The following is a 12,623-nucleotide window of genomic DNA, read 5'->3' as shown; positions in this document are numbered from 1 at the left end:
AAATACATCAATAAGGAACAACTGAAAAAAAATAGCATAAAAGAATAATTTAATACCTCTTTTTTTTTAATTTTCTATAAATTAAGCTCTGTCTTCCGATTGTGATAAATTTAAATATAAATATTAAGGATTGATATCTATTGGATACTATCCAAGTGATAAATAAATGTATATGAATACATATGCACAAATAACAGATTATATTCGCACAAAATTTATTCTACAACTTCTTCAACAATAAATTATATGTATATATGTATGCATGCATATACCTATGCACAGAGTGCAGAATTTCATTATGATTTAATATATATCCATTCACTGCTATTATTGATACAATAAAGTTTAGGAAAAAGTATACAATGCAATTACATATGTTCAGAATTAGTTCAATTCTGAAATAAATAGTCCACTCTGTATATATACACACATATATGTGCATACGTACAAACATATTACAGATGATGTTTTATACTACACATACATAATACATACAGATGTAGACGTTTAAAACAAGTCATCAAAATAATTTAAACATTTATGGAGATAGAAAAAGAAATGGTAAATAAAAATTGTTTGATATGGAATATGATGCAAAAATAAATTTTGACTTATAAATTACGTTTGTGATAAAGCATTGTATGCCAAGACAAATATAATTGCTCATTATAAGATGTGAATTAAGAGTATAGCAAATTGATACTTCATATTTCATAATCAATACACTTTTTACTTAGACTCTTTAATTGATTGAACTAAAGTATTAAATGCATAAACCTTATTATATACACAATTATATGATTTGAAATGATAATTGTGATCTATGGCTACATACAGTATAAACGTGAAAACGTGGTATTTTATTACAAGATTATGGTAGGCTTGAATTGCTTTTGACTTAATAATTTACTAATAATAAAACACATTACCAATTTGGTTCTAAGCTCCATATCAAACAACTTTAATGATTAGGTATATATCCCATTTTCAAAAGCTAAACATTTTGGTGATCTGTTTTAACTACATTAACTGCATGACACAAGTTTTATAATTCCCTACTTCATAATACATTGCATAAATATTTACAAATATAATAATATAATTTTTTGAATAGCAGAGTAAAATGATATTATAATACTCTTAATTTTAATTACAAATAAACTAAATTTTGACATTTGTTGCAATTTGCTATTGGTTACTATTAGGGTGTTGTAAAATTAATGCAATTTGTATATAATTGTACAATTATACATATCGATAAAAAATAATTTTTTAGTTAATAAATTTTTCAGAAGTACATTACCATCTGTGATAAGATAAGTACATCATTTTTCACGCTTAATGGTAAATATTAACAGTTTTTACATAGAAAAATCGTTAAAAAATACAACTAACATACGGTTTCTATTTTACATTTATAAAATAAGAATTAGGAGGTTAAATACATTAAATGCGGAAACGAATTATTCTATAAAAGCTAAAATGAGTTTTTATATAATAGTACTATTATTTTTACGTTGTATGGAATAGTTTATACATGACAACAAGATAGTAAAAATTACTAAAATATCCATTTATATTTTATGTGAATACATGTCATAACAATAACAACACATAAAATGCGTATATATATATATATATATATATATATATATATTTAATACATTTTAGTATATTAATATACATAATATCAATGTTAATATATTATTGAGTACTATTTGTTTTCATTTAATTTTATATATTCATTTTTGTATGAATAAAAAAAAAATTTTTCTCTGTTTTAAGAAGTAAAAATTATGAAATATGTTTTGAACTCATTATAAATCCAAATTTGTTGCGTATTTTATTATAAAGTTTTAATATTGAAATTTATTTTATTATTTTTTGTTGTAAATCATCCTACTCAAGTGTGTTCACTTAATAAAAGTATGAAACTCTTATATAAGGTCTTTAATTAATTACGAAATTGATATTGAATTTGTAAATTCGTTTGCTACAATAAGCGATTAAAATAATATTGTGCATTAATTTCACATCATCCTAATAAAGACTGGAAGTTCCACTTTGTAATGAATCCATTCTCAGTATTTACATTGTTGTGTTTCGCAGGATATGATTATTATTAGAAATAAACATTTTGAAGAAGCAGCTGGATTAATGTATAACTTATTGTCATACTAATTACTATATATAATAATATAATCAGTTAACAAAGAAAAGTTTGCTAGTAACTTCAAGCCATTTTTATTCACGCGTACATGTACCATTGCTTACGTATTTCATGCATTAACAAAATGTGATTTTTATCATTAAATATTCATTTCAATTCTGAGAATAATTGAGAATTTGTGAATTAAATATTTATATATCGAAATCCTTATTCGCCACTCTTTGTTTTGTCTATTTGTAAAAACGGGGTGGATTTACATATAAATATTAATATCACTTTTCATATCCCATGTACTTTACTAAGTCTTTGTTAAATCTGTTTTAATTTGCTAAATTTAAAAATTGAGAAGAAATTAGCAACTTTTGTTTCTAATATTTATGTCATTTCATTTTTTTAATTGTACTAATTTTTTTCCTCTTCTAAATTATAGACAAATATATTATTGATTAAATTATTTGGAGATGTCAAGAAGAATTGAACTATATCAATTTATTATCATGTCGATATTAAAGCATTCAATAGATATAAACCTAAATATTTGATTAAGCGATAATAAAAAACTTAAAGTGTATACATTCTTCTGTAACTTAATTATTTGACGATAATTAAATTAATTTCTTACAAAAAGCATTTCCAATAATCTTTTAATGTCTTGCACATTACTCACAGATCAAAATCCACCCCGTAAAAGTTATGTAACAAATCTTTCAATGCTTATACGTTTACCGTATTTTTATCGTTTGGCGACTACCACTTTGTTGCAGTCGTGCTAGTTGTACCAACGTTTGCTCCAACGAAGGGATTTGTAGAGGCAGCTATATCCAACAAATAAATATTATAGTAATTAAACAACGTTTAAGAAAGATGAAAACGTAATTACTCATACATTTATATAAATATTCATCATCTACTAATATTTCAAATAAGATTGACAATGAAAATGATGATAATGAATGACATATTTGAAGTACTTTTAATACTAAAATATTGTATCATATAATATTTCGTTGCACCCCGTGCTTAAATATCAATTAAGACTTATTTTCCAAGCTGTAAACAATTTAATTTTCATTAGAAATTCCTAAGACACGCAATCTGCCCTGCGTCATCGTACAGATTCTGCGGAGCGCAGATGGTCACGCGTCCAGTAGGGCCCCTCAACTAAAGAACTTTCGAGACTAAGAAAGTAGTCGTATCATTTTAGATACGCGATTAGTCATATTCAAATTACTATAAATGTAATACAATATATAAAGGAACGTATTATAATAAAAGAACTTTCTATGCTACGAAGTAATATTTATGCAATTTGTTATTTACCAAAAGATTACATTGTACAGGAGATTCTACGATATTCAGCTCTGCAAGATAATTTTTTAAAATCGTAGATAAATCGCTGCATTACAATCGATCTCTCTACTTACCAATATTCACAAAGATTAGCTGTATAAGTCAATACCTCTGTAGAACAGCTGACGAAAATTTTCTTCTCACTTTGCATTTAATATTCCTTATTTTGATTTCTGCATTCAATAAGCCTGGTAGACGCATTTGACGTAGCATATTGTATACATACTTGCCTTCTTGCCGAAAATCACAAAAAATCAAGTTAGTGATAATGAAATGTTTTTTTTTTTTTTGTAACACATCTTCAATAATACGATTCTGAATTATAGTGCAAAATTCGATTGCTTTTGTAACTTGAGAAATAAGTCTCAATCGACATATTTGCATATCACTTTTCGTGTTTGTTTTGGTGTATATAACATTTAACAAGGAGAAATAATAATGCATCATAACAAATAAAAAACAATATATTTAAATTAAATACCGATAGCAAAAAACAAAAGATTACGTATTCTCTCCTTTTAATGACGAATAATTTTATTCCTTAACAAATAAAAATCACTTGGATAATAGGATAATAAAAGAGAAATATTTAACATTGTGCAGCTATATAATTACTTATATTAAATTGACATATCTATTCAGTAAAGGAAAGAGTCCCACAGCAACTATTTACATCAAATTATTCTTAAATTTACAATTACTTTTCAATGTATGTATATAGGCACACACATATGTACATACATACAGTTATACACTTTTACTTAGCTTTACACTATTAATACTTACTTAAAATGCACATGCTTGTGTCAAATATTAATATTAGGCGTAGAAAAAGTTTTGTGCTATTGATTGTACATCTCATTGGTATCAAAATTATTAAAAATTTTTTCATGAATTGCCTTTTGTTATTTTTATCCTATTGTTAAAAAACATGTAAATACAATTACTACAAACAACATGTTTAATAGACATTGCATTGTTTTTATATTGTGACTGTTAAAGCGATTTGTTTTGCCTTCGGTAATAAGGTCTTAACACTTGCTAGATGTAAATAAAGAATATCGAAGATTTAGTCCAACTTTTTCCATTCCAGGCAATATTGGCTTTAGCTATCATCCACGAAATAGCTTGTGGTTGCTAATGCCTAATTTAATAGTTGTCGTTTAAAATCGACTTCTACGGATATAAAAGTGTTGAGTGTAGTTATTTCAATATTTAAGCATTTTTGGGTAGATATAGCTACAAAAACTGTCTATTATAATATTTATGAAAAAAGCACAAAATTATTTTCTGCACTTAATAACTACAATGATATAAATAAAATAAAATATCTTAAAATTAAGAAAATATTTACTGGAAGCATAATATAACCGTATCATTTATTGCTACATAAGAATACATGATACGTCCTGTGCAAGCATATACCTTGATGTCATTGCTTGATGTTTAAAATACAGTAAAACTGAAATTGGTAATACTAACACAAAGAATGTGGGAACAGGAGCCCAATAGTTCATTGCATCAATTTGATGATTCAAAGAATAATACGTAGCAATTCGTTGAAAAAAAATATGGATGAAATTGTAAAAACGCTGATTTTTGTATATGTCGTAGACATCGATATTTTGAATAATCATTTCCTATATATATGTCAGAGATAAAAGGACACCGGGGCCTTTCTTTCGGAATGTTTGGGAAGGTCCCCAATACTTTAGTCCAGACTTTTTATTATAGCCGTACTTAAACAATAAAATTGAGAAATAGCTGTTTATGAATTAAGTCAATTATGATTGTCCGAGATTTATGACAGTGGGCTTGGGCTCGAAGTAACATAACGGGTCACGGAACGTAGCCACAGTCACGGGAGGGACGTGTACCTAACAGAGGTATCAAGTAAGTAAATAACTCTCCTTAAAAACAGAAGTTGATCTGAGGGATACAGAGAGATATGGAGAGGAGTACACAAGGGCAGTTCCACTTGGACTGACTCTTAATCCGATAAGTTCGACTAGCCCAGTGAACACGTAAGTCCTCGAGTTCCTAATCACAATCGTCATCCCGTTGACCATGTATTTGTTATCGAACCTAAACTCATCGTCACCGACATCTCAATTATTCACTCACCGATATCACTTGTTAACCTTTGCAATACATTCGCTTAAATAAATATCATCTGGTATACAACAATGATGGACAACACGCAGAAACATTCATTAGACTTACAACGTTACCCCCGACATATATAACGGGTGACTTAGTTTTTTTTATTATTTAGTTGAATGTTGCCCTTAATACTAAACTTACCGAGACTTCTTGTAACCTATATTGTATATGAAATATATATACAGTAATTGTATATGAAATTGTATATATATTATTTGTATATACTATAGTTGTATAAAAGTTTAAAAAGGGTCAAATTGACCGATAGTGGTAGGTTTAATGTTAAGATCACCGATCATCGTTTATAAATAGAAGATAAGTGGCAACCAATACTGACGCATACGCTGTCATAGACACGTAACTATAGGCAGAAATACGTTGTAGTAGTCCTGATAGTTCTTTGCGAATATCTCGGAAACCAGGCGAATCCACTCGTTATATGTATAGGAAAAAGTTGTTCAAAATATTGACTTCTACAACATATCTAAAAATCATTGAAATCGGAAGGTAGGCAACGTTTCTACAGTTTCATGGAGATATGTACTGAGATAAATTTCTTTTAAATTCGTACAATATTGCAGTATTCAAATAACTTTTAAAAACTATTTTGTTAGTAACTAAATGGAAATACTATCCACCACTACAGATCTTAGAAATGTTAATATGTACATTCAAAGCTTATTTTATTTAAAGATCTTTTATATTTTCTGAATTCACAGAAAAGTAAGGATAGTAATGACTCTTGGTCTCACAATGAATTTTGTTTCAAAATTAGTGCATTAAGAATCACAATAGTAAAGAATAAAAATATTTAAAATTTGATATTTTTAGCTGATATATTTTAATATATTGGTAAGGGTTTATTATTATAATAAGGCCTCAAAGAACACAGTTTGTATCAAGCCAAACGTGCAACCCAAGATAGACACATCTAAGTATATACAATTTAGACTACAATTGATGTGTTCTAAACATATCCATACTACTTTCTATAGGTATTTGGCCACCCAATTATCAGAAATATACAAAATATAGTTGACGTATTTTCTACTGTTAACTTTTTCCACCGTTTTTATCTTACACACTTATATACAGATAGTAACTACTAATACAAGTAAAATCTAAGTTAGTTACTATAAATAAAAATGTGTATAAATAAAATCAGGTGGAAATTGGTCTAAGACATTTGAGTACATATATTAATTCCAAGTATCTCCATAGACTATCTGTTTATTATTGGAGTCCTTGGCTGAATGGTATATGATCTTGTCTCCAGGTTTATATACATTTGTTTATGTGTTTAACTTTTATTGAAGATTAAAATGAAGATCAAACAAAACAGAATTTTTTGTATCAGTCTGAGTTTAGCAATGCATCTAGATCTCTTTTCCACTTGCGACTACAAAATCCGTTGTCGAATATTTTTTCTTTTTTATTTGGTAGGCTATTTACAATCAATTCTCATACAGAATTTTAAGTAAATTATTTTGGCGTGGTACTGTAACTTGGATTATAAGAGTTTATAGTATGTTTGATTCTAGTTGAATCTAATGCTTCAATCTAACGGGTATTGCTTTTTTAGTCTGCGGATCTGATCCGTCGTGTCAAGTAATTGGGTAACTAATGGATTTTGTATTTGTTATATTGTATCTGTTTCTGAACTTGGATATTTCTTCTTTGACTGTGGGTATCTTAAGATCGCGATGTATTGTTTCGTTGGTAATATACCAAGGTGCATCTCTATTAAGGATCTTAGAGTGTTGTCGAATATGGCACAATTTCCATTCACGCTGCCGCGACTGCGAAGTTGTAAAAGGATCATAAAATGGTAATGGATGGCCCTGTGTCCCAAACGTCCTGCATGGCTACGGCCCAGAGGACAGTAGCAGGACGGGCGCTTCTGAACTACGTCCGGCGGTAGCCCCTCCATAAGGCCCAGGACCTTATGATATAAATCTACTCAAAACCCGCATTCGACACATTCTATTGGAAGATTTTGAACCGTTGACATTCTGTTATAACATTCTGGACAATTACTCTGTTGCATTTGTGTAATAATTTTTTATGTAGAATATCATATCTAAAGTTTGAATTTCTCACCTTACCTGTGAAACTTTCAAACTACCGCGAAATAATTTAAACGACGTGAGGAGATAACCGGTGATTTGTTAATTTCACGATTTCCTGTGTCTTCTACGTGACAATCGCTGTGGCGCTGAAGTTCGATTTCGTGCGATTCACTTATTTTTTGCGATTATTAATTATCCCACATTGTTTCTTCGCGTTACTAAATACTAATTAATTCCGTGTTAAAAAATAATTAATTGCGCCTAACAATCAGATAAGAGCATTTATTATACTTTTATACGCTAGAAAAATTTTTGCACTCCATATCTTCTATTTAATTTTTTAGTCAGCCCTTAAAGTTAATATGATTTCAAATGTAGATTATGCGTCAAGCAATTCAACTGACGATACATTTTTAACAAGTCCCTCCAAAGGATGTCGAGTGCTGTTAGATAGAGAGGACAGTTGCTCGAGATGTTTATCTGATATGATAATAGCATCTTCAGTACGTCGCCGTCGAATTGAATCGGATACTGAAGTTGAAGATGTCGGTAATGATGAAAATAATACATAAGAAGAGGAGTGTGATACAAATTGGCATATTCCTTTGGGCAGTCAAGCGAAGATCACATTTTCATGTTCACAGCAAATCAATACACATCACTCTGAAATTTTTTATTATACCGAACCGCATAGTTTTTATTTTCTTTCTGTTACGAATGAAATATTCCAAATTATTGCGAATCAAACGAATATATATGCTGTGCAAATAGTGTCACAACAGCGATCGAATCGTCTCGATAAATAAACAAATCCTAATTAAATAAAATCGTTTTTTGGCCTAATTATATGGATGGGACTAGTGCGATAAAATTCATTTGCGTAATTATTATATATATGTAGCAGCACACGAGTCATAGGACGATTCGAATCGAGAGTGACTCATGTTGTTGTTTTGCCTCGGGGCATTGCCACAGTTTCGATGTACGAAATGTAAAAGTAAACAAACCCCGGACAAAACAATATCTACGCTATGTGCAACCGTCAACCGGAGTCGAATTCAAACTTTCCGGTACTCCCCTGTTCAGTATAGTAAACAGACGAAAATGCTCTCTAGCGAGCGACGATTAAGACGTATTATACTAATTCTGTATTGTTGCACTTAGAGTGATTTTTAAATATACTATCACAAGTATTCATTCGTTTCGCCATTTGAATCAACACGTTTGATATCCACTACATATATATAGAATTATTTTTGCGGTTCGTTACTTTTAGTAATAACGAAGAAAATGATCCTAATAATAGATTGTCAAAAATTATTCATATTATCGATATATAAAACAGTAATTTTAAGAAATATTACAATCCAGATGAAATATCACGCGTAGGTGAATCATTAATGCCATTTCGACGATATTTGAAACACAGTCACAGATACGGAATAAAAGTTTTTAAATCCTGCGGTGGTGCAGGATACACTCATTCTTTTCAAACATACACGGGAAAAGAAAAGAAAAGAGATAAAATAGCAGGAAACGAATCATGTGAGGTTGTATTGTCTCTTTGCAAAAATATATTGGGCGAAGGACATACTATCTGCACAGATATTTTGTATACAAGTGTTGATCTGGTGGGAAAATTAATCACAATGAATACACATTTAGTGAGTACGAAAAAATTGGCGGGGAAATCCAACAGAAGTAGTGTCTCAAAAATTAAAATTTGGAGAAGTTACTGCTCGCGAAAATAAAAAGGGTATAACAGTATTTAAAATAGAAGGAAAAGAGACTGTATTGATGCTTTCTACGAGACATTCAGCAGATATGACTACTGTACATAAGAAATTCTATTCGTATGAAAAACCAAAAATAGTTGTGGAACACAACCTAGAAAAATCATCAGTCGATTTATCTGACCAAATTATAGCATATAGTTCACCACTGCGTAAAACTATAAAGTGGTATAGGAAATTAGCAATAGAAATATTATTAAATACATGTATGGTAAATGTAATAGTATTATTCAAACAGATAACTCGCAAAAATATTCGAAATCCCGATTCCAGAATGAAAGTAATAATGTATTTAATAAAATGTCATGATAATGAAAGTGAGGTTTCCATTTCTTCACGCGAGAGCTTGTTGAGAAAACCACGTCATGAATTAAAAGCAATGCCGGCAGAGGTTAGAACTGTGAGACGATTTTGCAAAATATGTTATCAAAAAAACTCAAAACAGCTAGGGAGGACTGCAAGACTGTAGTAAAAAGGTCGTGACATATTGTGAAGATTATGCTGGTTCACCCTTTTTTTGTTTGGAGTGTTTCAATACGACACATCGCAATATGCGCACATAACAGCATAGGAAATAATATTGATGAGACTTGGATCCCTGTAAATTGTAACAAAATTAAGATATACTTTGCATTATGTATAATAATGGCTCAAGTTAAAAAACCAAAAATTTAGATAAAGTAGTCTAAAAGAGTTATTATAAAAACTCCGATATTCAGAAAAACTATGCCACTGAAAAGATTTTTACAAATCACTAGGTTTTTCCATTTTGTAAATAACGATACGACCGACGAGATAGATAAATTACGTAAAGTCAAATCTGTGGTAAACTATTTTAATAAAAAATTCAAGGAAGTATATGTAATGGAAGAGAACATCGCGATCGATAAATCGTTAATGAAATTTAAGGAACGCATGTCTTATAAACAATTTAATCCCTCGAAGAGATTCGCGATAAAATTTTATAAACTGTACGAGTCATCATCGGCCTATTGCTATAATTTTAAAATATATTCAGGTAATGATTAAACAAGTTCTGATTGCAGTGAAAGGTTGGACGAGGAAGTTCAAAGGAGAATGAAATAAAAAGCACTATGAAATAAACATTTTATAAATTCATGAAAGCTCAACAGTTAAGAATAATTATACATGATGTGGATCTGCATTAACCTCCTGGGCACTATGCGTAACTATAGTGGCTTTCGCGGATTTCATCTTATATTACGACGCGCTACTACAGTGGCTCACTCTAGTGACTTATACGCTCACCGTTCAAACTAAATGATTTTTTTCATTTGTTTTGCTTCACACTTTTTTTGCCCTCTACAAACAGTTCTACAACAGTGTTAACAATATACAGACAGAATATATAGTCTTTGTTTTTGATACGCCAGTGTCAGGTATCAATTATTGCTTTTCGTTAATATAAATGTACCGTTATTCGATGCTCTTTTTAACATGCCGCTCTGTATCTTTATAATTTTTTTAGAATCTTCAACCTCAAAATGTCGCTTCAAAATAGAAAACAAAGAGCAATTTGAAAAACACTATCGCGCTAGAGTGTGAAAATTGTGACGTGGATCCATGTGTCATGCCGTGCTTGAAAATATATCACACTAAATTGTATTATTAATTATTAAAGTAAATTATTAAAGTTACAGTATATACATCAAATCTTTAAGAAAAATTATAATTTAGTTATTAAAATCTTCATTCTAATGTGCTTGCGTAGGGAACAGAATTATCCGTCATACATTGCAATACAAGATAAACAAATAAAAGCAAACTTCAGTAAATGCAACCATATTACATTTACACTACGAAAACGGAAACCATCAAATATCCAATTGAATGGCACGCACATAACACAAACAAGGTAAGTTAAATACCTTGGAATCCACCTAGACACACAACTTACATGGAAACAACATACGAAATCAATTATAGACAAAATACGGATAAAAAGAAGACAGATGTACTGGCTAACTAGTCGAAACTCTAAACTCAGCATGGAAAATAAACTAAAAATCTACAAAACGAGAATAAAACCAATTTGGATGTACGGAATACCACTATGAGGGACAGCAACAATGAGCCACATAAATAAACTAGAGTCCCTACAATCGAAGATACTCAGAACAATAGTCAACACCCCATGGTATGTCAGAAACGAGGATATACGCAAAGACCTAAAAATACCAACGGTCAAAAAAGAAATTGGCAGATAGGCAAAAAAAAAAAAAAAAAAATGTAAGGGAAGAACAACAACTGTTACGTTCTATTTAGTTGCCGACGAGAAGGTAGCGTTAACTGACGTTTAATGCAACTGGCAATAAGTTCCACTTTCGGCTAACCTGCTACGTGCGTGAATACTGGCACGGGAGAGGATTAAAATTGTTTGAAAGTAAATTAACAATATGTAATGATTTATTCAAATCCTGCTCGATTTCGATATTGACAATTGACTGACAGATATAAAATTCTTCGGTTGACAAAATGATAACTAACTCTTCGATGGATAAAATGTTAACTAACTCTTTGAATGCTAATTATTCGGTTGACGAACGGTAATATTATTATTCGATAGACGAAGGGTAATTATTGTTACTGACTTCTCTGAGTCGCTACATTTATTTATATCTGTCAGAGATGGAAAAACGTCGGGGTCTTTCTTTTGAAAATGTTTGGGAAGATCTCCAACGTTTGTTCAATTGCCGACTTTGTTTACAATTTAAATTGTCTTAATATCGTTATAAAAGCATAATTAGGTAAATATAAAAACATAGATAAGTTTTCGCAAGATATAGCTTTTAGCGGCTTTAACTGCCTTTCACTTCAAATACTGTAAACACGGTTTCAAATAAACGTTTTAAATTACCTTGATCTGAAAGAAATTACCAATTTTACTTTCGCGCTACGGATCGCCCGGGGCGCGGGACGTGACAACAACACATCCAAACCAGCTGGCTGCTGAAGCGAGCAAAACTTTCATAAAAAGAAAATAAACGAGAAAACAGCCTACTGATCTCACTAAAGAAATAAAATAGACAAACTCGAAGATAGTATTCCGCTGGAGGT

At 30.3% G+C, this 12,623-nt stretch overlaps 1 protein-coding gene across 2 annotated transcripts in view; it reads right to left on the bottom strand.

Annotated features, from left to right (window-relative positions):
- Positions 1 to 198: 198 nt before the first annotated feature.
- The window catches only part of LOC132907361 (dnaJ homolog subfamily C member 5-like), a 34,443-nt gene continuing 22,018 nt past the window's right edge, over positions 199 to 12,623 (bottom strand). For both annotated transcript variants that reach the window (XM_060960387.1, XM_060960388.1), the window contains one exon: positions 199 to 2,985. In XM_060960387.1, coding sequence (XP_060816370.1) covers positions 2,918 to 2,985 — 68 coding nt within the window. In that variant the 3' untranslated portion in view covers positions 199 to 2,917. The remainder of the gene's footprint in view (positions 2,986 to 12,623) is intronic.

Source organism: Bombus pascuorum, chromosome 5 (assembly GCF_905332965.1).
Source record: "Bombus pascuorum chromosome 5, iyBomPasc1.1, whole genome shotgun sequence".
In the NCBI taxonomy this organism is placed as follows: Eukaryota; Metazoa; Arthropoda; class Insecta; order Hymenoptera; family Apidae; genus Bombus; species Bombus pascuorum.
The sequence above is the reverse complement of the archived record's forward strand: the minus strand, read 5'-3'. Positions and strand labels throughout refer to the sequence as shown.